The sequence below is a fragment of the Periplaneta americana genome, chromosome 16 (assembly GCF_040183065.1).
Source record: "Periplaneta americana isolate PAMFEO1 chromosome 16, P.americana_PAMFEO1_priV1, whole genome shotgun sequence".
Taxonomy (NCBI): domain Eukaryota; kingdom Metazoa; phylum Arthropoda; class Insecta; order Blattodea; family Blattidae; genus Periplaneta; species Periplaneta americana.
The window spans coordinates 96,796,026-96,820,645 of record NC_091132.1 but is presented as its reverse complement, the minus strand read 5'-3'; the positions used below and the strand labels follow the sequence as shown (position 1 = coordinate 96,820,645).

The 24,620-nt window shown below is 35.6% G+C and overlaps 1 protein-coding gene across 2 annotated transcripts in view; it reads right to left on the bottom strand.

Moving 5' to 3' along the window:
- Window positions 1-6,710: 6,710 nt before the first annotated feature.
- Window positions 6,711-24,620, bottom strand: part of LOC138690964 (acyl-CoA Delta-9 desaturase-like) — a 477,084-nt gene continuing 459,174 nt past the window's right edge. For both annotated transcript variants that reach the window (XM_069812558.1, XM_069812557.1), the window contains exon 7: window positions 6,711-10,251. In XM_069812558.1, the coding sequence (XP_069668659.1) occupies window positions 9,939-10,251 (313 nt within the window). In that variant the 3' untranslated portion in view covers window positions 6,711-9,938. The remainder of the gene's footprint in view (window positions 10,252-24,620) is intronic.

Here is a 24,620-nt window from a genome sequence, read left to right as displayed (position 1 = left end):
TCGCTTTATCGCCATGTGGGTTTAGTGTTCTTGGTTCGATGCGACCGCGTCTGCTGAGCCACAGCGTCGACTTCTCCCACATTCTGGTTATCAGACGTTGCCAATGAAGTGCCGGAATTCCAAGTGCTCACTCCGTCAGTCACGATGGGTAGTGATACCGTGCTTCCATGATGGTAATGCACATTACCAGTATGAATGGTCTGTCGCAGGAGACACTGCCTCGTTGAGTCTATGCAGTCGGTGTGTTGACAGATTTTCCACAGCCAGGATCCAATCCTTCTACAACATTTAAAGCAACAGCAGCTGTAGCATATAGAGGTGAGTAATACGAAGGTGATGACGGCAAGGGTAGTCATCCAGGACGTGTACTGCAATTTATGTGAGTGCTCGAGTCGCCATCTTTCGTCGTCGATTAATTTGTTGATTTCTTCCATCTTGTGTGCAGTCACTCGCAACTCAACGGAATGTGACAGGATATTACTAACGGGAAGGTTCAGCTTAATCTTCTCAAGATAAGTTTGCTGGCTGGTGGTGGTGGTTAAACAGCAATTAAGGTCGATAGGGGTGTTAGGAATGATATCAGGAAGGGTGACATTGGACGTTATAGTTGCGTAGGCAAATAGCGTACAATGGGCTGACTTGCGCCACATAAAATTGTGAAGACGGGTCTCGAGTTACATGAAGCCACTCATTTGCATACAGCTTCACCCACAGTGTATCCCGGATCTCGATCATGCGGTGCGAGCACGTACTCGGCGTTTCCGTCGTCGAAGGATGCAGCAGTGCAGCTTCACAATCTTCTCCTGCCTTGTACATAGGAGGTGATTGGGAAGGACTCCTCACATATGAACTTCATCTCATTCAGTTGGTAGCACTTCTACCCTGGTACCTTGATGTACCTTGATGATCGTTGATGTAGGCTGTCGGTTATATTAAATTCTCTCGTCGACTCAATGTAGAGGTGCTTCGTCGATGACTTGTTAAACAAATTAGCTGGTGCTGGGAAGGGAACAATTTGATATAGCTGGAATTGTTGCGGGATCAAAATGGGGATTTTCAAAGTATAAACAAGGAATTTACGTTGCAGGTAAATTTGTGGAGTGATTATTCTCGTCAGTTCTTGGGACGATAGGTTTACAGAATAATCTAGGCCCGCTATCGATTGCTCATCTTTCAGTAGGTTTTTGATTTGTGTGGCTGTATGGCTCCATCTTGCGCATGGATCAACGCATCAATTATAAGTTCAAACATTCCTTTGCATTCGTCCGTAACCCTTTCGATCTGAACCACGTGTTCTGACAACATCGCGAGCGCTTGCGTCTCGTCATCCAAGGAGCTAGTACTTGATTAACATGTGATACCGTAATAATTCTGTGAGTCCCTCTTTTAAAACTCGTTCATTCTTTTCGATGTCGCGAATAGTTGATTTAAATAAGCTTCCTGCAGATTTAATTACTCTTATTTGGTCCTTCGCTATGCGCAAAAAGTCTTTCCGATTCATGTTCCAATTCCGAAACTTTGTCCGTATAGTACGCAGCATCGTCCTCATCCAACGTACCGAACAATACCTTACTTAACTGACCTATAAAGTTCAGCGCGCCTCGCTTACGTCTGAGCGAGCGTGCTTCTTCCGTGGTGTAATCGGCAATCACATCTTTCAAGCGTTCTACACACTTAATACGGTTACTAATGTACGAACGAAACGAAAGACAGTCCGTGTAACCATACCAAGTTCGATTCTTAATTCCATCACAAAACTGAAATACTGATTGGACATGTTTTTTAACTAGTCTTAAGGACTGTCTGGGGGTTCCATGTTCATGTAGATTACTAACTTATGGTGGGAGGCGCACAGTTGTACATAGCCCCACGCGTCAAAATATATCCCATTATTATTGGTTAAGGTTGTGTGGTTATAATCGGAATAATTGCCAAAATGGCACAACACAAGGATGCATCCAGCGTATATGATCTCACTTCTCATCCTGAAAATTAGAGAAATAGGATTTTACCTCATTGGCGTAAACAGTCCGATTCTGTTTTCCACCCTTACATGAATCATAATCTCAATTCACATCTTGTAATTTAGAGAAATAGGGTTTCACTCCATTGGCGTGAACAGTCTGGTTCTGTTTTCCACGCTTACATAAATTATGCAGTGTGAGGTTGCCGTTCTTATTTACCTTAACTATCTCGAATGCTCATATCCAAGGTGACGTCAGCTTTCTAGACGTCCCTACTTTAATTGACTCATTACTCAATAACACTTTCATTCCTTCACTGAATTCAACTGGGCGTGCCCTATTCTTATCGAATTTTTCCTTCTGTTCTAACTTTGCCTTAAATAAATTCTCCTTCGCGATTTCATGACTCACTCATGGTTACTGAACTTAGGTTCTAGATTGAATTAGTTGTGAATGAAACTATACTTGATTTATTATCAGGGGCGGCTGGTCCTTATGTGCTCATGTGCTACAGCACATAATAAAAGTAAGAGAGAAAAAGATGTTTTGTTTTAAAAAACCTCAAAAATATTTAATTTAAACAGTTACAGTATGTTTCAATTCTATATTGTTAAAGCACTTGAATCGTCCAACTTGACACGTTTCATCATTCACCCTCCACAGTAGTGCGAGATGTGCTAAGCCAGGTATGCTCATTCTCTGACTCCCGATTACGTTCTGTAATCACAGCCTTCCAATGTAGAGCGTGCTGTTCCTCGTTCGAAGCTCGACGGAAAACCTTCTGTAAGCAAACGATCATTCCTTACAGTGTGGGAGGAAGACTATTTTTGTTGTACGTTCGGTGAAAACGTAAAGTGTTTACTATATTGTAAGGTACTGTCAGGAATATTACTGAGCAACATAAAACTACATTATAGGCTCTGCCATCCAGAACATGCCGAAGTGACAGGGAAGCTGTTTTCTGTAATATAGCCTATTTTCATATACCAACGTTGTTATTATTATTATTATTATTATTATTATTATTATTATTATTATTATTATTATTATTAGACCTATTATTATTATTATTACTATTATTATTGTTATTGTGGTGATTTTATTCCAGCAGAAATAGATATTTTGATAAAATAATTTTTCAGTGATGCAACGTGCACTACAGCTTCAAGAATTGAAAGCACTTCATGAAAGGCCAAACATTGAAGAGAGTCGAACAATTCAGAGTCTATGTTTTGGAGCAAGTTAGCCTATGTAGTATATTGGGAATTAGCTAAGGTACTAAAATCCTTCATGGATGGTGAACTTGTAAAGAGATGTATGGTGCCTGAACAAAATATAGTTAATTATGTCTCTGTACTGCAACAGCTCAAATGTGAATTCACAGAACATAGATTTAGTGATTTTAGACGCATGGAGAGTGATATTAGTCTTTTTGTTAATCATTTCATAGTAAATTGAGTACAATCTGTGAGAGTGCAGTTCCAGGACGAGTTAATTGATTTACTAAGTAACGTAGAATTCAGAACTAAATGCAGAGAATATGATAAGCATAGAATTATTTAAAAAATGAACAAAACGAAATATTCCAATATGAGCTTATTCGCTGCCACTATGTTAGCTACCTTCGCCTCGACGTATGTGTGAGAACAATTATTTTCGAGAATGAGGGTTGCTAAATCCAAACATAAGTCCCGATTAACAGATGAGCATCTTTAGCGCATTGCAGTAAATTCGTTGGAAATGGATTCCCGATTACTTGCAGAAAAGAATGCAGATGTTCAATAGACCGCAATGTAGACTATATGGTGAAATATGAAAATGATATTATCTATGATATTATATAATAACTATATTAAATATAATAAATAATGTAATAACTGAATATTGCAGTGTATACTCTTTCCTTTTTCAAATTTAGTTTATTATCCATATTTGTAAGAGTGCAAGAACTATGCCACAGGCAGTGCTGCAATGTAGTTGCGGAGCCCAGTCCGTACACTGTGTGTGTTATGCAGTGCAGCATCATCCGTGTAATCGGTGCTTTTACAATTTTGAGCATACCTGTGCTAAGCACAGGAACGATGTCGACAACTTGACATGCAGAAATGCGCATTCTTCAGTTACCCTTTTCACTTCCCCGCAAGCACCGAAAACCTCAACAAACTGCTGTTCCTTGGTGAGCACCACCAACGAGCTAGAAGTAGAGAACTCGTCATTCTTTTGTTTTCTAAATGAACGACGACCATTGCTCTCAATTTGAAGCCAAATCAATCTAGAGCGATGAATGCCAACACACATCGCTGCAGCCAGTGATGAACGTTGTAAAGAAACCACCTGTGTATATTTACACGTAGTCTACCAGAACAACACAAAGTTTTAGTATCAATTTCATGAAGTGTTATTGAATGTCATGAATTCACTTACAGAATAGAAGGCGTGAGAAATTAGGTACTTCTTTAATTTGGCCCTAAATAATTTTATGTTTTGAGTTTCATTTTTTATATCGATAGGGAGGCTATTAAAAATTTTTTATTGCCATATAATGCACTCCTTTTTGATAGCACGATAGACTTGCCGATGGAGTATGAAAGTCATTTTTTGACGTGTATTTATGCTATGAATTGTTGAATTAGTTACAAAGTTTTCACGATTACATACGAGGAAGATTATTAATGAAAGGATATACTGACAAGCCATGGGCATTATTTGTAGTTTTTTAAAAATAGTCCTACACGATTCCCTAGATTTGGCACCTACTATTATTCTAATTACTCTTTTTTGTAATAGAAATATATTGTTACTATCTGTGGAATTTCCCCAGAATATTATTCCAAAACTCATTACCGAGTGGAAGTATGCAAAGTAATCTATACAGAAATATGCACTGGAGTAGGGGAGTTCGATCCGGTGCTGTGGATTGGACTTCGGCATAGCTCAATGGTGAGAGCACTTGGTACATAGAACCAAGGACCCGGGTTTGATCCCCAGCGCTGGAGAGAATTTTTCTCCTCTAATATTAATTGTTACCATAACTGATATATTCTGCAGGACCAAAAAAATAATAATCTTTAATAAATTCTTCTAGCAACAGTGCATACTTCTGTACATATTACTGTGCACATTACTGTGGAATCCCGGCCACCAAGTCACTCAACTGAGTGTGCTCCTTGTATAATGGCAGTTGACTTAATAAAATGTCAACATACATGCCCAACTTGGAGTCAGGCCACAAAGGGAAAAACATTGGAGGAGGGGAGTTCAATCCGGTGCTGTGGATTAGACTTCGGAGTAGCACAATGGTGAGAGCACTTGGTACGTAGAACCAAGGACTCTGGTTCGATCCCCAGCACCAGAGCGAATTTTTCTCCTCTAATATTAATTGTTACCATAACAGATATATTCTGTAGGACCAAAAAAAATAATAATCTTTAGTAAATTAGTAGTATATGTTTAATTTGCAGTATCTGCCCCGATAGCAGGCAGTTGGGAACCGTCAGTCTGAAGTGTGATATTTTTATTTTAATTTACATTATTATAACTATATTACTTTTCATTAATTAGCCACATTATTTTTTCTGGGTGTACAATAGAGCAATATGTTCCTTTGAGCGATGCATAATGTATTTGTGTATACTATCGATTCTCAGTATTATTTCCAACGCAATCGCTTGCATTAGAAGAGTCAGCAAGGTCTGTACACTAGCACTCATAGTGGCGAAAACTGGGACTCCGACACAGACATGTTGATTCATTGTTTGACGCACAAATGAACAGGTCTCTCTAATATATGTAGGTCTAGGTTTCAGTAAGTGGATTATTGTACATATTTTAAAGAAGTGGTCACAATTATTGAAGAATTACCTCAATTCAATACTGCAGAGTGTGTGAAAGCAGTGAACAAATGTCTGTATGACCCATCAGTGAAAAAAAGTATTGCCTACATAACATCAGACTTTTCATTCATACCTGCAGGCGTTGTACAATTAGAATGTAAAAAACAATCCCTTTGTAGCCAAATAGCATAGTAAAGGATGCCCAGGTGAACATGTATTGTGCTTTGGGTGAAACTGGGAAAAAAGTTAAAAGTAAGTGGGACAATGTACTAAATAAGAATGTAGGATTTTCATTGTTGGAAAAAGTATCAAGAGTATTATTGGGGGGATTGCTCCTCTCACATCTGTTTCACGAGAAAGAAGATTTTCTGCTTTCAAAATGATTCTCATTGACAAAAGGCAAAGATTAACTGTAGAGAATTTAGAAAAAAGTCTAGTTATGTACTGTGCATATAATTATGAAAAAGAATGAGCATGGAACAGAATTTCAGTAACTTAAAATGTGAAATAATTATTTAACTTTTTTCAATATATGAAATTTGTGCACCTGTGTTTATACATGTATAGTTGTCTGCCTCCATTTCTTAAATATACCGGTACTTTTTTGTGCCATGTTTTGTGTATTTTAGTGTATAATTTCAGTGAAATAAATAGGTTTGAAGCCTAGATCATGTGTGCCTAAAATGATTAGTTTTACTAAAATGAGCCTAATTTATTAAATTCTGAGCTTATTTTAGGGACCTAAAATTGTAATTTTAGTGCCTAAAAATTCGATGTCTGATGATTACTTACTTTTTTTTTTTAGGCACTACTGTTTTAAAGACTCACTTTACCCACTGTTAACGCACTATCGTAGAAAAAATATATTTTAGTAAGCTCACTCCTGAAAGAAACAAAAAAGGAGAAAGGAGAATTCATGATGTCAAAGCAGAAGTTTATTGTTCATTTGGAAATAGACCATAAATTGTATCTTTGAACACAAACTCTGATACAAATACAGTTGAAAATAACTATTATTAATCATTATGAATGACAAAGATTTTGATGATACAAAATATTTTGTTTATCTGAAAACAAATACTATGAATTCTTAAATTCTGCCCTGTTTAATACACTTGGTCTGTGTGTTCCTGTACAAAAACGACATTTAGACTTTGTTCTTTTCAGGCTCTTTTTCACAGAAATGGTAGATTCTTTGCAGGAGCAACTTATCGATTATGGTATTATATGTACTGAATTCCTGTGAGACAGGTAGTGGGGTTTTAACAGAAGTTGCTGAATAAAATTTAAGAGCTATAATAACTGAATCATAACAAGTTTAACAAGTGAATAAAATAAAATTAAGGAATAAAATTGTAATGAGAATAAAAATTAACCTGAGGAAAAGAACATCTTGAAACTTAATGGGCCTATTGTGGTATAAAGCAACAATGTTAAATACCAGTGTACTTACAAAGGACAAAAGCCCACAACTGGAGGGCTCCAAATTCGATCCAAGGCACCTATACATTAAATATACCAAAGAGAAGTGCCCTTCCTCCTTTAATGAATATTTATATAAAATTTGTTTCTGAACAATTCAGTCACTTTGAAATTCAAAGAAGAACGTTTGTAATAGAATATATGTTGCAGGTGACGATTTGACAAAACGCTCGTTCCTTTTGTAAACACAAGGTGTGACTGTTTATCATGAAGGTGTACAAACCATCCCTTTAAATCCAGAATCATATGAGAACTTGATTATGTGACAGACTATGGCATTTGCAATGTACAGTAAGTTTTCATAGGCCTATATCATATGTTTTTAAGTGATGAAACTGTTACTTTGGTATGGGTAGTTACTGTTCACATATAAAAAGTACAAGAGTAGACCTGTGACAATTTGTCCAATCCGTTAAGGAATGTTACGTTTACAAGATTCTGTGTGGAAGTTGTAAAGGACATTCTAAACAGTACTTTCTCTTTTTCATGCTTTAACTCAAAATAATATTTTACTGCTTGAAAAACTGTAAATTTTTCTGTGTTACTTTTGTTCTAATTAATTTATTGTGATCTTTGAATGTCATATCATTTTTAACTGCTGTTAAATTTCTATAATTTTCTTATTTTTTAAAAAGATGAAATATGCATACTACTGATATATTTGGAACTTTTTTAAACTAATGGCGGGCACTTGACTGTCGTCATTCACCCATATAAAGCCAGTTGTGTAGACCAATTTACCGAAAGAATCGTTGCCCAAGGTGCATCATAGGAGATTGGTCTTTGATGGTGATGGTGATGATGATGATGATGATGATGATGATGATGATGATTTGCAGGGATGCCAGAGGGTAATCTGAGCTCCTGGAGAAAACCCTGTGTTACCTGGACCACGGACTTGTGGTGGCTATATTTTTATACGCTGATGCTGAAGTACATACAAATCACTGAAATTGTGCTAAAATCCGACTTTAGAATCTGTATTCTTCATAGATTTTAAAATGTCATTTCTTGCAACATCATTAAAGTTAAAGAATAAAAAATTTAATAGCTCTCAACAAGACAAAAAGCTATAGGTAAACTACACCAATACACACAAACCTCTCAAAGAAGGATTATGCAAGTCAGGAGTACTATATTCAGGATGAATGTGCAGATTGGATATCCATCCCATTAAGGAAAAATTGGAAATTAAAGAAAAATAACGCATGGGACTAATCCTTTCTTCTTTTTTCTCTCAAGATGTTCCAGTTTACAAAGTACTAACCGAACTACAAGATCTATTGTGAATTGGTATACTGTATAAGAACAGATTAACAAAGAACTATATAATTATTGTATACATTATAACCAGTTAATATCCATTACTCTGATCTATGACATCTGTATCATTTGCCACCTTATAGCTTAATATGTAATTTCCTTGCAGTAACCTAAATGGGTGTTTGTAATTATAATATATTCTGCAGCCAACGCTTCTGGTCCATTGTGGAATGGACAATTTGGCGACTTCATAGTTTTCAGTCTATTTAAATCTTTTGTAAAGAAAATGAAAACAGAAGAAAAAAAATTAAATAAAGAATTAACTGTGACTAAAAGATTACGTTATATTTAATATTTCTATAGTTGTACCTTACCTAGTTTACTACATTATCTCTTTGAAATCTATGTAACAGATATATTTCAAGTTATGTCCCAGTGTTAAAAACAATATAACATATTGTAATTTAGTGCACAGCCAATGTTTGAAATAGAATGGTACATCATATCAATACTTCCTCTTGCTTGTGAATTCCATTCAGACAATTTTCATTCACCAATGTGTTCGCAAATACTGTGTTAGGAAAACTGAAAGCTATAGCGATAGGTTAAAATCACCTGCACCTTCATTAAATGTATTGAATATTTCGTAACAGTACCATATAGTATAAAATATTTGGCAGCGAGAGCATTATATTTTTATTAATTAAGGTCAAGAAAAAAGGGGAAGTAGGAAAGATATAGAATCAACGTCTCCAACTTTATTACTATGCATTATTTAAATTAAAATGAACGGTGATAAAACATGCAAGCTCAGTGAGTAAATATAGCACTAAGTCTAACTTCTGAGGTTGTAAGGCACGCCTGTGTGTATCAAAACTGAAGAGCTCGTTTCAAAAACAAGGTCAGTTTAAATTTACTGAAAATGAACACTGTCCGCATAATATTACCTTTTAGATTACTCTATGAGTATTAAATTAGAGACGAAATAATTTCGAAATCAGTCAGATTCATTGATCAAGATCTCTTCATCCTTGATCGTTACCAATACAAGTTACACATTGTTACAGTTGTTTAGTTTCCCTGAAAACTTTACAAAACCGACTGGATTTGTTTTGGAAACAAGTTCTTTAATTATATTTTATTAGCCTATGCATTTTATATGCATAATTTCATTTTTTTCGATGGCATAACTTAAATCTTGCTTTCAAAAATATAGTCCCACAGAACATTATACCGGTACACAGCCATAGCTCTTCCATTACAATAAATTCAATACCTTTTGCAGAAATATTGTTTATACTCTGTCAAATAATAAAATTCTCATATGATTCAGGATACGAGGCACTATTTTCGGTAAATTTGGCTATTACTTGGCCCCAGATTGCCTGGCAACCGACTACTGATTCTTCGCAGATTCTAGTTCTCGAAGGTCTTCTTCTGGTATGTCGCGATCACCCCATCCCCAAAGCTGATGACTCCCATCACCAGAACGATGCACACGGCGTCGAATCATCTCTTCTGAGACTGACTTGCAGTCATAGGCCCAGCCCAGCCACACAAAGAAGTCTATGAAGGCAGTGGTGAGGTTCAGAGAGTAATGACCCAGCTCAGCTGTCTTATAGTCATACGGGAACACATGATGGTAGTTGTGCCAGCCCTCGCCCAGGGCAGCCATGGATACAGCAAAATTCTCCACTGGACTGATGTTTCTGTCAATATAAAGAATGTAATGTAAGTAATATATTCATATGTTTTTATATAGGCTACCATGGATGAACAAATATTTTCAACCAACTTCACCTTATTTCTTTCAAAAAAGATGACAAAAAATGTTGCTCAGATCCTAATGCATTATAAGAAGCTTGACAACGTTATCACTCAAAGTACAAAACAATACATAAAGAACAATACAACTTAAAGAAAGGCTGAAAAAAATTAAAACAGATGCTTCCTAGCTCCCCAATATCATTCACGCAGCAAGGTACTTTAGAACTGAGCAGTTATTCAAATGATTGGAATTCAATAAATCATGTTCATTCTATAAAAAACTTACAAAACTGTAGTATGATCAGTGTCGAGTCTAAACAGATTATAATCAGGAACTGTGAACAGTTTTTTTTCTAAATTCTTCCTTTTACTCGAACTTCAATTTCTTTTTAAACCTGTCTGACATTACAGTTGATATATGAAGAGTGAACGGCGTTTGTAGATATTATCACAGTCTAGTATATACAGTCACGAAGTTTGAATTGTGAAGGTGCTAGGAACAATAGACTGTGCCGGTACTATTTTGCATTGTCTGTAATGAGGCGATCATAGCGATCCTAGTGGTTAGCAACTACCTATGGGTGCATATTTACTACGTATTGAGCTTCGTAACTGTATATACTAGACTGTAATATTATACAGTAAAATTTTCTTTTTGAAGATACCGTAGGCAGCATAGGCCTATTCGAAGTTCAGGAGGAGCATTCCATTGAAAGAGGGACAAAACACGTGAAATTTCAAATTTAAAACTCAATATTTGCCTGAAATTACTTTTATATATTCGTAGAAGAAATTTCTGATGATGCAAACAGATATATTGTTTTTAATGTTGCACAGTTTGGTTTTGAAAATGATAATATTACGGATTGTCATAAACAGGTGGTAATAACATTATTTTTGGTTAAGCAACAGTAATTTATTCTAAACTGAACAAAGTGCTGGGTGGTTGTAATAGCAAAGGTAAGGGTCTAAATTTACTGTCTATTTGTTAAAGCATATGAATTCAATATAGTTATAATAAGCAAATATATGCTTCATTAGGTACATAATTTTAATGTCCCATACATGACAAGTTATAAGTGTTGTTTGCTTTTGTTAAAATGTTTTATTTCAGGCTCAAAGCAAAGGGTCCTACGCCGTGGCATCATGTCTAAGGCATCCTGCCTAGGATTCACATTACAGAATGCGGCGCTGGTTCAAGTCCTCATGGGAGAAGAAATTTTCTCATGAAATTTCGGTCAGTGTATGGAACCGGTGCCCACCCAGCATTGTGATGCACTTGGGCTGCTACGATAGGTAACAAAAATCCAGTTTCGAAAACCAGCTATAACGGCTGGGAGGATCATCCTGCTAACAACACGATACTGCCATTCTGGTTAGATAATTGTCCACCTCTGCTTCAGCATGTGGACATGGGTTGTAGCTCCACGAATTTACTTTTCTTTTTTTTACTTTAGTTTTTCAAAGCAAAGGTGTGATTTGGTACATGACATAATATTTTTAAATTTTTAACATAATATTTTAAACCATTACAAGCCTTTTTATTTAATGTCCCAATGTCACAGGTTTCACAATGAATGAATTCACAGAAACTAAGAAAACAACCAGTTATGAAAAAATGAAGAAAATCAGACTAAAAAAGCAAATGGAAAATCTTGCAGAATCTTTCTTTATGTTGACACATATGCAGAAGAATAAAGACTCTGTATATGTAATGCTGATGAAACTTTATGAGGTAGGCTACTAAATCAAGAATAGAGTATATTATTTGGAGTGATGGACACGCATCTGAATTTAAGAACAAATATATCGTTCATGTTCTCAATGTTTCAGCAAGCAGTTAGCAGAGAAATTTTTGGCAAGGCGATTATTGATGACATGGGAAGTAATGAGTCAAGGCAATGTGAAAATGGCGCAGAGTGCAATGAAATTTGCACAGTTAGCAAAAGAACTTGTTCCATCAACATGCAATACGTACGTTTTTCAGAAAGAGATACAGGAACAGATAGAAAAACACAAGCTTGGAAAAGAATTGCCAGAATGTCTGGAATTGCATCGTATCATGTTGTATAGGCAAAATCATATGGTACATTTTAATTCAAACACCATGCTGAATCCATTTCTACCTCAAATGTGAAAATTTGTAAAGGTGATCAGTGTTTTATCAGTTAAAAATTAAGTGAGTTATCTAGGAAATGTCGTGGAAATCTGTGGAATGGATCGAGTTAAGGTGAATGTTATGGCACATGCTAATACACACCACTATAAGTAGCCTAACTCTCCTGATTACATTACTTATCCTTTTAAGGTTGTGATTAAAAGATTAGCCAACCAACTCTGGCTTCTAAGTTCTAAGTCTCGTCACTGCAACACATACAAATTTTCTGAATTATTCTAAATTATGTGAATTGCAAGTGTTTTAATATTTCTAAACACATTTGTGTTACTTGAGTTAGTAAAATGCAGTTTATAATAGCAACTGTATGCTGTAACTCATATTTGATAATACTAAATTACTATTTCGTATTTTTATGCAGAAAGTGTCCCAAACAGGACATACCATGTCCCATACGTCACACCACAAAATAATTTTTTCCAAAGAGCTACATCAACAAAATTGTGCCTAATTAGGAACCAAATGTCCAATGAAGTGTCAACATCTATAACAAAAAATTTGATTTATATATTCATATATGAAGCCTCACCATCCTCATTGAATAAAATCAAACTATATGTAGTCAACATGTACCTATTATTGGAGAAAATCGGGTCCTGGCATAGCTCAGATGGAAAGAGCACGCAAAGCTGAGAGGTCCTAAGTTCGATTCCCGGTGCTGGAACGAATTTTTCTCCAATAATAGGTATCTACATGTTGACTACAGTTTGATTATTCAATGAGGATAGCGAGGCCTCATATATATCAATGTTAACAGTAATTCAAAAACTGTTGTCGAAAATGGCCATAAAGTCATTTAAATATGTGCTTCTGCATACATGACTTTTATGTCTAAAATGCAGGTAGTAGGCCATTGATGATACAAAGAAGGAGAGTTCGGCCGGCACCGTGGATCAGGTTCGAGCATAGCTCAGATGGAAAGAGCACTCAGCGAAAAGCTGAGAGATCCTAGGTTCGATTCCTGGTGCCAACAAATTTTTCTACAATAATAGGTAGGCTTATCTACATGTTGAGTACAAAAAATTTGAATTATTATCCAGTTCATACATCACAGACATGGTCTATGAAAGACAATTATGTACATTATTATGGAAATTTTGATGTCCCATACATAACATAACATTAATTTTATTATATCTGAGGTCATTGTTTTCATCTTAATTTAAACTTTCTAACTGTCTTTCTGTTTGTAATGATCATGTGTTTATATGATACAAATTAAACATTTTTACTTAAACATTACTTGCATGTAAAACAAATTCTTTTTTGTCATTTTGAATGCAAATGTCCCATATGTGATAATGGAATGCTGGACTTCAATTGGTCTGGGAGTACCAGAAGAGGCCTACAAATTTTTCTAATAAACTAAAGGAAACCCACAATTATATAAGCAGTTGGAACACAACGCTTTCCATATATGGGGAGGCATGGACAGCAGACAATAGTTTGCTCCATACATTTTTGATGAGTTGTTAATCAATATCATCTGTCATGTTAAAAGACTGGTCCATACCTCTCCTGAAAAACCATAAGATCAAGGAGTGCTGGTTTAAGCACGATGGGGCACTAGTTCATTTTATGCCATCACCATATGGGAATATCTCAATAACGTGTTTTTAGAACGCTAGATTGGCTGTGGATCACCTACATTGCCAATACCACTTGACTGGCCACTGCAAAGCTCTGACCTCACAACATGCGACAGTTTGCTATTGAGATTCATCAAGTATATTATTGCAGAACAATGTTATGGTACTGTATGGCTGATGAACTGCTATTAGACCTGCTTTCAGACTGGTTTCCCCAACAATGATATGAAGAATGTGGCACTAAACCTGGTGGCATATTATCCTTTGTTGTACACATTCTGATCTTTTGGACATTAGGCCTACTAGATCGTACTGTTACAAAAATGCTAATATGTACCAAAAATGGTAAACTGTAAAAGAAGTTGTAGGATACCTTACATAAAATACTGTATGTTACAGAGCAATGGTGCACACATTTTTTAATATTTTATAGGGTTGATGAAACTATATGCCCACTCTGTACAAAAATCAAAGAAAATTTGTTTCATGAAGTTCATTAACTACAAAACATTTAACTCATAAGTACACCAATAGCTACACAAATTAAACAATGAAAGTAAGAACTATATATAACACAAAACCAATGCACATTCATAATAAAGAATATACGAATGGAAACCAAATTACTGTATACATAAATGTGTAACATGCTACAAAACAACATAATTATAGTATATTAGGTACCTCCAGACACATAAATCAAAATATTGACTCTAAAGATATAATTAAAAAGTAATCGAAATCGTCAAAATAATAACATAGCTATTTCAAAACGATTTTATTTTAAGTGAATTAAAATATGGAATTGAAATTAATGTAAGCTGGTGGACGGGGGGGGGGGGGGGGAAGGAAAAAAAGACCTAATCAGTGATCAATTTGAGATGCCAGAAAAGTAAAACGTTATATACAAGAAGTTACTGTACTTATCTCTGAGCAGTTTGTTGTAATATAAGCAGAAAGGATGTGGTGTCAGTTTTGAGTGAACAGTCTTTCAGACTTTAGTCGCATGTCATGGCAGTAGGGTTGCCAGGTCTTACGTTTCTCTCGTAAGTTTTACGTTTTTTTTTTCTTATATTTCATGACTTACATTTTTCTTTTGCCTGTAAGACTATTTCTTCCTTTTTCTCTGATCCACGTACATTAAAGAATTTTACTTTAAAAGTCCCGGATTATGGTACTGTATTGACAATGGCATCACGTAGGCTACATAGATGACATTGTTCCTTTTTTTGTTTTTAATATTCTTGTTAATTTTTTTGTAGTTTTATGCCAATGTACTGCATTATCTTGAAAAACGCTATAATTTTGAAAGATGCATAGGCTACCGGTAGCTTTTCATAGAATAAAAAATTTGATTCTTCTATCTTTGAATATCAAGTTGATAAATTGAGACTGCAAAAATTTGTGAAACTTGATGAATTGTGTGAGGAATTTTGTGAGAGTAGGATTGTTTTATTAGAACGTAATCATTATCAAGGAAGTGAAATTAGTAAGTGGCTTATTTTTTCTAAAGTTTATAAAGAAAGTGTTCAATCATAAATAAAGTCATCATTACGGTTTGCATTAGCATTTCAGCTTTTAATCCCTTTGTAAAAAGGGTTTTACACTAATGAAAAATAAATGGAAAGTTGTTATAAACAGGAGTCATCCTGAGCTGATCAAACCAGAACTACAAATTGCACTGAATTTGTCTTTCATTTGTGAACATTTTCACCAATTTGTAAAACAGGATGAAAAATTGTAAAAAGCAGCTATATCTCAAGAGAAATACCGGAAGGAGTAAATTAAATGTAAATTATGTAAACAACGGTGTTCGATTCAATGTAATTTAATTTATACATCATGAAAAATCTTCATTTTTTTTTCTGACAAAAAACTGGCAACCCTAAATGGCAGTACTAGAGAGCATTATATACAAGATGGTGGTCACGTGGAACAGCATGCATAGTGTATCATATGGTATGTGAAGTACTCAGGTTTTACACAGACCCAGCGAGCTTTTAGACGTCAATACAACTATCGGCATGCCCCCTTCACAATGAGACATTACAACAGCCAGCCAGCCCTGAAGTGAATGTGTGGTGAGAAGTGACTCGTAAGAAACTCTACAGCCTGTTCGTCTATGCTAAGAGACTGTTAATGCTGTCAATTATCTGGATATCCTCTAGCAGTTTGTACTCCCTCAATTACAGGAAGATGGAGTACTGGACACCATTATCTTTCAACGGGACAGCGCTCTGCCACATTGGGCTCTTATAGTGCGGGATTGTTTAAATGAGAAATTCAACAATCCAGTGGCGTATACTGGTTAAAGGGTTTGGGCTACCGCTGACCCTATTATTACACAAAATATATCTAACAATTACTTTAATTTTAATTACTATGGTAAAACTAATAATACAAAATTATTACATTATGTTATATTATAAACTTTTTCTTTTGTAATTTCCTTGGGCTACCGCTGGTAGCCCCGGTAGCCCGCAAAATACGCCCCTGCAACAATCGTTAGTGCAGCTGTAGTGGACCCATCTCATGCATAAGCCATTGGTGTATGTACAAAGACCACAGAATGAAACTTGACTTGCGACGGAAGATTACAGTGGCCTTTAAACAGATCACAGAAATGCTGTGCGCCATGTGGTGCAACATGTCTGCGTGGTATGATCAGTGCTGCATCCACAGTAGCGGTCATGTTGAGTGTTATACCTGCTAAGGTAAGGCTATTGGAACTCAATTTCTTGAAAGACAAGCTCAGTGATGGAACTACATAGTACGAAGAGAGACATTTTATTTTATTTTATTTTGTGCTACAGAATGTATCAACATGTTTGGAATATTGAAGACTTTTATAGGAAGAAAGATGGTATCGTGGATGAACTCTTGGACAGTTTTGTGATAAATTTAGAAGAATTGGATACAGGTACAGATACAGATGACTGTGAGGAGACTGACGACATCTCTATTTTCATGGAAGCAGGCCCTTCCGCCACTGGATGGATGGACGGCATCACTCCACTCCCCCCATCGCCATAACAACACAGACGAGATAAGACATATCTCCTTTCTCTCTCTTCTCACAGTGAGACAAGATTCATCACACAGGTTTTAATGCGCTGGAATACAAAACGTGTGACTCTCCTACACATGTACCATACGTACCATTGACTGGCAATAAATTTGAATAATTTCTTGGATATATGTTACTTTATTGACATCTCAAACAGATCACTCTGTAGCTCTTAATATTCTTCTGCATATTAAAAAAATATCGAAACTTAAACAGTATCCCTACTACTCGCATACAAGAAGCCATGATTATTTCAATATAAAATAAAAAAAATGCAGGATGAATGGAGTCATACCAGTGACGTGTGGTGGCCCAACAGATTATCCAAGCAGCCGCTTAGTGAAGTTTTCTTTCCCTTCTTACTATTTATGTTTGATTCAAATACTTGTAACTAGTTGTAATGTTACTAATTATAAAAATACGTTGGTATTTGGTACCAATTTTTTTTACAAAATCTATAAGATTAGGCCTACTGCATCTACTGCCTAAAATTAAAAATACTATTATAAAAGACTACTCTAAATATTGGTAAGTCGTGACGAGTTATCCCATCTTGTTGGGGAAACATGTGATAATCTTCGACCCAGAAATTCATCAAGAAATTTTGTGCGCTTTGACGATTTGGAGAAAACACTGCAAGCCCAGAAAGAGTAGCAAAAAATATACGGCATTCAGGAATACTTGAAGCACTTTGGGACAGTGCTAAATTTAAACAGTGTGCATAGCAGTGAACAAAGAGAGCTTGTGGAAAAGACGCCTTAATATTATCTTGACACCATGTAATGAAGAGGCCATCACTGCACTTCTATCGTAGCTCTGTGCGACAATTTTCTTACTGCAGTTTGAAAAGTCTTGAATATGTCTTAAAAATAAGACTCAGAATGTGCTGCTGCTGTTTTGTCTTCACTTACATCATGGAGGCACACAAACCGCTCTACCACTCTTCCTTCAGTCGTATATCAATAAATGAGAGAAAATTGTGATTTATTCGAGACGTCAGTTGTCTCATCAGCTAATATGGCAAAAAATAAATCAGATTTCTGTAATTGCTGTTTAATTTCCTTGTTAAGTGCACTGGCAATCATTTTGAATACGATTTGATACACCTCTGAATATTGTAGATGTCTTCAAATGATTTTTAGAAGAGGGTCGTACTGGGTGGTGTAGTCCAAAAGTTCTAAATAATTACCGCGGTTATTGGACATTTTCGTCTTACCATTTCCTCTGAATGAAAGTTCCAGTTTTGCAAGTAAACAAACGGCGTTTATAAGCCTTTTCAGAATGTCTCTATTGCGTGTTACCTTTTCATTATGTAGAATAATACTTTGTTGTGTTTGATCACTTAGCTCAGTTTCAATTTGCACAGTTCAAAACGTCGCGAGTGCGTTAGAAACACGAATATGTGCAATAGCAACATCATGATCCCATATTGCTTTAGTTAAATTACTGTATTTAGCTTTTGTTGCTGAATTAAATTATTATCACTAGACATAACCAAAACTTTTTATTGCACTTATATACACATACACAATGTTACTACAAAGTACCGGTACAAACAAGTGCAAGAGAAACAGTAAGTTTTACACTCTTCGACTTCGCGCATACAGCTAGCCCAGGCAGGCTACCGGCTGCTTAGGGTACTACAGTCTCGTGAGGCGTCCCTCATTGGTTAGAAGTTATGGTGACGTGGGATGTCATGGCAACATCCATGCTAACCTGCATTCAGCATTGCTGGCACTCTGCTGCCAGCTCAGGACCGCAGTATGTGCATTGTGTATGCCCCATCACGCGACTTACAATTAACAAAAGTATTTAGAAACGTCAGGACTTCATAATTAAATAAACAGAAAGTTTAATCACGGATTTACGTAGATATAGTGATTCTTATAATCAATCAGTACTGCCCAAGCCGTGCTTGGGTTGCTTGGGTGGACTGCACGTTACTGAGTCATACAGACCAATATCACAACAGTATTACCTAAACTGTTTCAACATATGATATTGCTGGCAAGACTAACATACGCCTATTACTTAGAAACACAACATCTGCCAGCTCAAGAACAATCTAGTTTCCAAAAAGAATCTTAAATTATCCACAAGACTTAAAAATACTCATTCAACAGGTAAGAAAGTAGCACTGCACTGTTTAAAGGAGCCTTTGATAAAGTACCGGTATGAAGATCATTACTATTGAATAAAATGCTCAAATAGGAAGAGAATATGGTTACGTTTTTCGGAGACAGTCCCCAAGTTTTGCTTTTTGTCTTGAGACAAAATTTGACCCCATAATATCCCCAGATATCCCCGAATTTTCAGTGTTAATTAATTATTAATAAATGGTTTAATGATCCTTACACATTACTGTAGATGGATTTTGCTTAATTCAACTTTGTCACTTTTTCACGATGTCATAATCAAAACTGAAGGCGAGGACGTAACAGCTGCAGTTGAGTCTTCCATATTGTTATAAAGGTTACAGAAAATTAGTCTATAGAAAAGAACACAGATTTATTTCATAATCAATAAAGCAATTTTTGGCATCTTTAGAAGAAGATGGTTTTTATTCCACAACATAATTCTCAGTGTCTCTTGTGAATTTTATGAAAATGCTGTTCATATCTCAATAGGTTAATTCATTCACAGGATAAAGAAAAATTTGAAGAGACAATCCATTATTTTTCTTCAAATATAGATGGACTTGACCTGAATGAAGATTTATATTAAATTTTTTGCTGGAAGAAATATGTGACTTCAGAGAAAACAGCAAAGTAGAATGAAGTAAATACCGGTACTACTCTTTGCTCAAAATAGAATGATATTTTAAATATTCTTTTGAGAAAAAGATTCGGATGCAAAATTCTAGAAACTGACTGAACAATCTCTGTGTTTTCCGGAAGTAATGCATCAGTGGAGAGAGTTTTCCTCAGTGAGCATGATGTGGACATCCCAATGAGTTTAGAAACTGTTCGAGCCATGCTCGTTATCTTAATCAACTTAAAAGAATTCACTCTTCTGAAAAATACCAGTAGTAATTTGAGTAGTAATTAAGTAGATTTAGTATGTAAATAGAATGAGTTGGTACTTTAATTGTTTCAGTGTATAAGTCTCTTTGGAGATAATGATAGTGATGTTGCATGGAAAGTGTTAACAGGTCTTTGTAGACCCAAAAGTCTACAGGTCATTTGTTCCATCGAAGGGACATACAGTTAACAAACACAAGCAATTTAATCCTGGGCTGATTATGCTTTCATCGTCTGCATAATCATCAATGACACTAAATTTTATTCTCTGAGTATAGTGTGTAAAGACAATACAAGTGAATGGAAAACTAACAGAAATGATGAAAGTAGTTTCTTCATATCTCGATATCTGTCCCCGGAAATTTGAGAGAGAGAGAGAGAGAAAAAAAAACTAGTAACCTTAGAATACAAGGGAACATGATGACATGCACGCATTTGAAGTTTCTTAATACAGAGATGAATAGAATTTCATCTTGATTACACAACTTTTAACACTATATCACTTAGGAATATAATATATGATGATTACTTTCACGTGTTAATTTGAACTAACTTTATAAATACCTATAGATGATTCCACGTTAAGAAAAAAGCATTGGTTTCATGAGCCTTGCCTAGTACATTATAGAAGCTATATGTACGTTGGCGTTTCTAGGGCAACTGGTCATTTGATGGAATAGCCCCATATGCTCAATGTTCTTTTCTTAATGTGAAATCCTCTATAGTTGACTAGTTTCGACTTGGGAGCCTCTTCAGAACTGCTCCTGACCTGTGCTGAAGATGGCTCCCAAACCGAAACTAGTGAACTAGGTATTTATAAAGTTAGTTCAAATTAACACGTGAAAGTAATCACCATATATTGTATTCCTAATAGAATTTCGCTGGAAAAAACAAACAGATGTCAATAATCCAGAGTTGAACTGCCGTAAGGGTGCCTGGAGCAACAAGACCCATTTGCGCTTAAGCAATGTTGGCTAGTTGTACTTTAAGATTCAGTCATTGTTAGTTATGGTAAGTTAAATATTACATGCGCCCAGACAAAATATTGTAGCCATGAAGATAAGACGCATGAACGAAGTCGCGTGAAAAGCATTATAGTCTAATTTGAACTTGCACCATCGACTGTTATCTTATCAGTATATGACGTCATCACTTTCTTAGTTACACATTTAATTTGGACAACTACCATACTGGCTGATGTATTAATGAAAACGATGGTGTTACCGCTATAATCAACTCCAGGTATATCTTACAAACAACAAGTGAAGTCAGATGTTGACACTTCTGTAACTTTTTTCCATTTGACCCTCAGGCATACATGTTTCACGTAAAAAAAAAAAGACACAGAAGACAGTACAAAATATCATGATTTAATATTTTTTTGATTTCAAACGCATCACTAGGATAGTGAATTCGAATAATTTACTTCTGTATTAGCGCACTTTCCTTATTTTTCAGCCAAAATCCACTAAAATGGTGGCGATTAGGAAACTGATCCGCTGGGAATGGCATTCTGTAAACATGAGCCATCTTATTACTCATACTCATAGGCAGAGTTATGGGGGCATGGGGGGGCACTGCCCTCCCAAACTCAGCCGGACTCTTTTTTTTTTTTCTATTAACATTAGAAAATATTGGATTCAAAAGATTTTTCTTGCTTTTGTTTACAATTAAGTTTCTGTGCTTAAAGTGACGAATTAATGTCTTCAAACCATGTGCCTGGACTATAATATTTATTTTAAATTTCTGAATGTATAAGAATTTCTATACCTCATTTGAGGAATAGAATCACTATAATGTCTTTTTTTGTAACAGCCTGTACTGATGTGTTAGAACTCTGAAGGTGTTTAACCAGCCACTTGGAGAAATATGAATAACATACTGCACAATAATACAGAAAAAAGAAAAGTGATCCCGGTTTAATGTGTAAACTCAAATACGAGTTTAAATAAAATAATAATTAGAATTTACATTTCATATGATATCTTGCTTTTTCAGATAGACAGATAGAGTAAATGTAAAATTGGTTCACGGCTGTGAAGTAATGGTTAGCACATCTGGCCATGAAATGAGCGGGCCCAGGTTCAAATCCTGGTTTGGACAAGTCACTTGATTGAGGTTTTTTCTCAACCAATTGAAGCAGAATTGTTGAGTAATTTTCGGTGTTGGACCTCAGACTCATTTCGCCATCATTAATTCACATATCATCCATACAATAGTCTGGGTTAAGTTCACGGTGCGGCATGTTGCACTTGTACAAGAGCGCAGCCATTCGGTTACCCAACCATTCACAGAATAGGAGTGGTAAGCACAATAAGCCTCAGGCTGCAGTGCAAGCCTTCGGGTCCCTCCTCCATACAAGAGGAAAAAAAAAAAAAGTAAAATTGTCTGTATATTTTGTTACAATTTTACTTTGGAATATGTATTATATGACTTTCTCGTATTAAATTCTATCTTACCTGGTTTACATGTTTCGACCTATATTGGTTTTCTTCAGAACAGTTCTGAAGAAGACCAATAATAAGTCGAAACATGTAAACCAAGTATGATAGAATTCAACACGAGAAAGTCATATAATACATATTCCGAAGTGTTATAGTGTTAAAAGTTGTGTAATCAAGATGTATAATTTCACTTTATTGCAATACCTTTACTAAATGATCATATTCCGATAAACTGTGCCAAGGTCAAGCTATAACAGGGGGAGGAGACAAATGATGTTCCCCATAATCTCGTTATATCAGGATTCTATGGTTTTGCTTTGCCCCCCACCCCACACCAAGGAAACGGTTCTCTCTCCGCCTATGCTCATACTATCAAGAAAATCATATCACTGAGAATGGATCCCACTGGGAAAGATGCATTATTATTATTACGCTGTTAGAATTACGAGCATGTGATTATTTGCTTCTTCCTCTTCAAAGCATTCTAAAAGTATCTTCCAACACCCAAGTCTATTAATTTAGCCATTTAATTGTACACACCAAGCGAGAGAATTAAATAGATAATACACAGACAAGTATTGATTATTCATTTCAGATAACTGTCACAATCCCCTTCAAATCTTTAAGAGCCGAAAACCTTCGATCAGGATAAAAGAGAAAGTTTAATCTTCTTTCGTTCATAATCTACACAAGAATCATCAATGATAGAAATGTTATATATTTTCTGTTGAGTGACCATTGAGTTTCAAATGGCTTATCCTGATCGTCGGTGTCAGAGTACTAAAAAGTAAAACAAAAGATGTCTGGTTGTCTTCATTCCAATGCTCTGGCCACTGCTTGTCTCAGTGTAAGCCAGCTGTGCTCTATTTTGTAGTTATGCTTTTCACTGAGTTTGCGATAACCCGCCAAGCATGGTAACGTATGACCATCTGACAGACTTTGTATGTAATCAGTGGTGGCTAGTGCAAACCAAAAACACAAATAATGATCAGCAGCCATAGACTAGCCATAGATTAAGTCCCCTTCGGAAAATTTTGTGTGCTTTCGTGAGAGCTTAGTTTCACACAGAACGAATGTATTATGCAGCGGAGAGCTCCAATAATTTTTGTCAATGTTACAAATTACTCTTACTATAAGAACACGGAATTGGTGCCTCGAAACCCAAGGGTCTCATGGTGGCTTAGAAAAAAAATTGAGTATGAGTGCAAGACTCTGCTCTGTTTTTCTTTTGTTTTGTTTCTTTGTTGTTCTTTCTGTTTATAAATCAAGCATTATAAATTTAGAACAAATATATATTCAAGGGGTAAATTAGATGCAAAATAAACATTCTTTTCCTCGTCGTGTGAACCAGGCACATCTGAAGGTGGACTTAAGAGAAATTCAGGCTACAAGAGATCACTCATTTTTGTGTTGAAGAGTGTATATTGCAACAGTGGAAATGAAATAATCCTCATATTCATTCCAATCTGTATTCAGTGGGCTGCAAAATATTATAAGCTTGCACCATAATATGACATACACATTTTAAACTAATGCACTTCAAAATATATATTACAATATGAGAAACAAAATCAAAATAATGCGCTATTAGGAAATAGGTTACTAGAAAACAATTTATCAAATCACTCATCATTATCCCACACGTGTAGCTGTCTGAAATCCAGAATATTATCAGTCATTGCAAGTGTGAGCTGATCCTTCAAATTCTCGTCTGTACGTCTGGATCTCGATTTTGATTTAGCCAGCTTCATCTGCGAAAAAAACTGTTCGCATATGTACGTGGAGCCAAACATTGATGCAGCAATTTTCATAGCGAAACTATGTAGATTTGGGTATATTAATTTACAAAGTTGTTTACATATGTCCAAGCCAACAAAATTAGTACAAAAGTAAATGAAATGTGTCATTTCATAGACGGAAAACCTCCTTCTGCAAATCTAATCGAACACGGCAGACATAAACATGAAGTGGGTTTGAAAATAATAAGAAATCGTTCTCCAAATTGTTAAAATCAT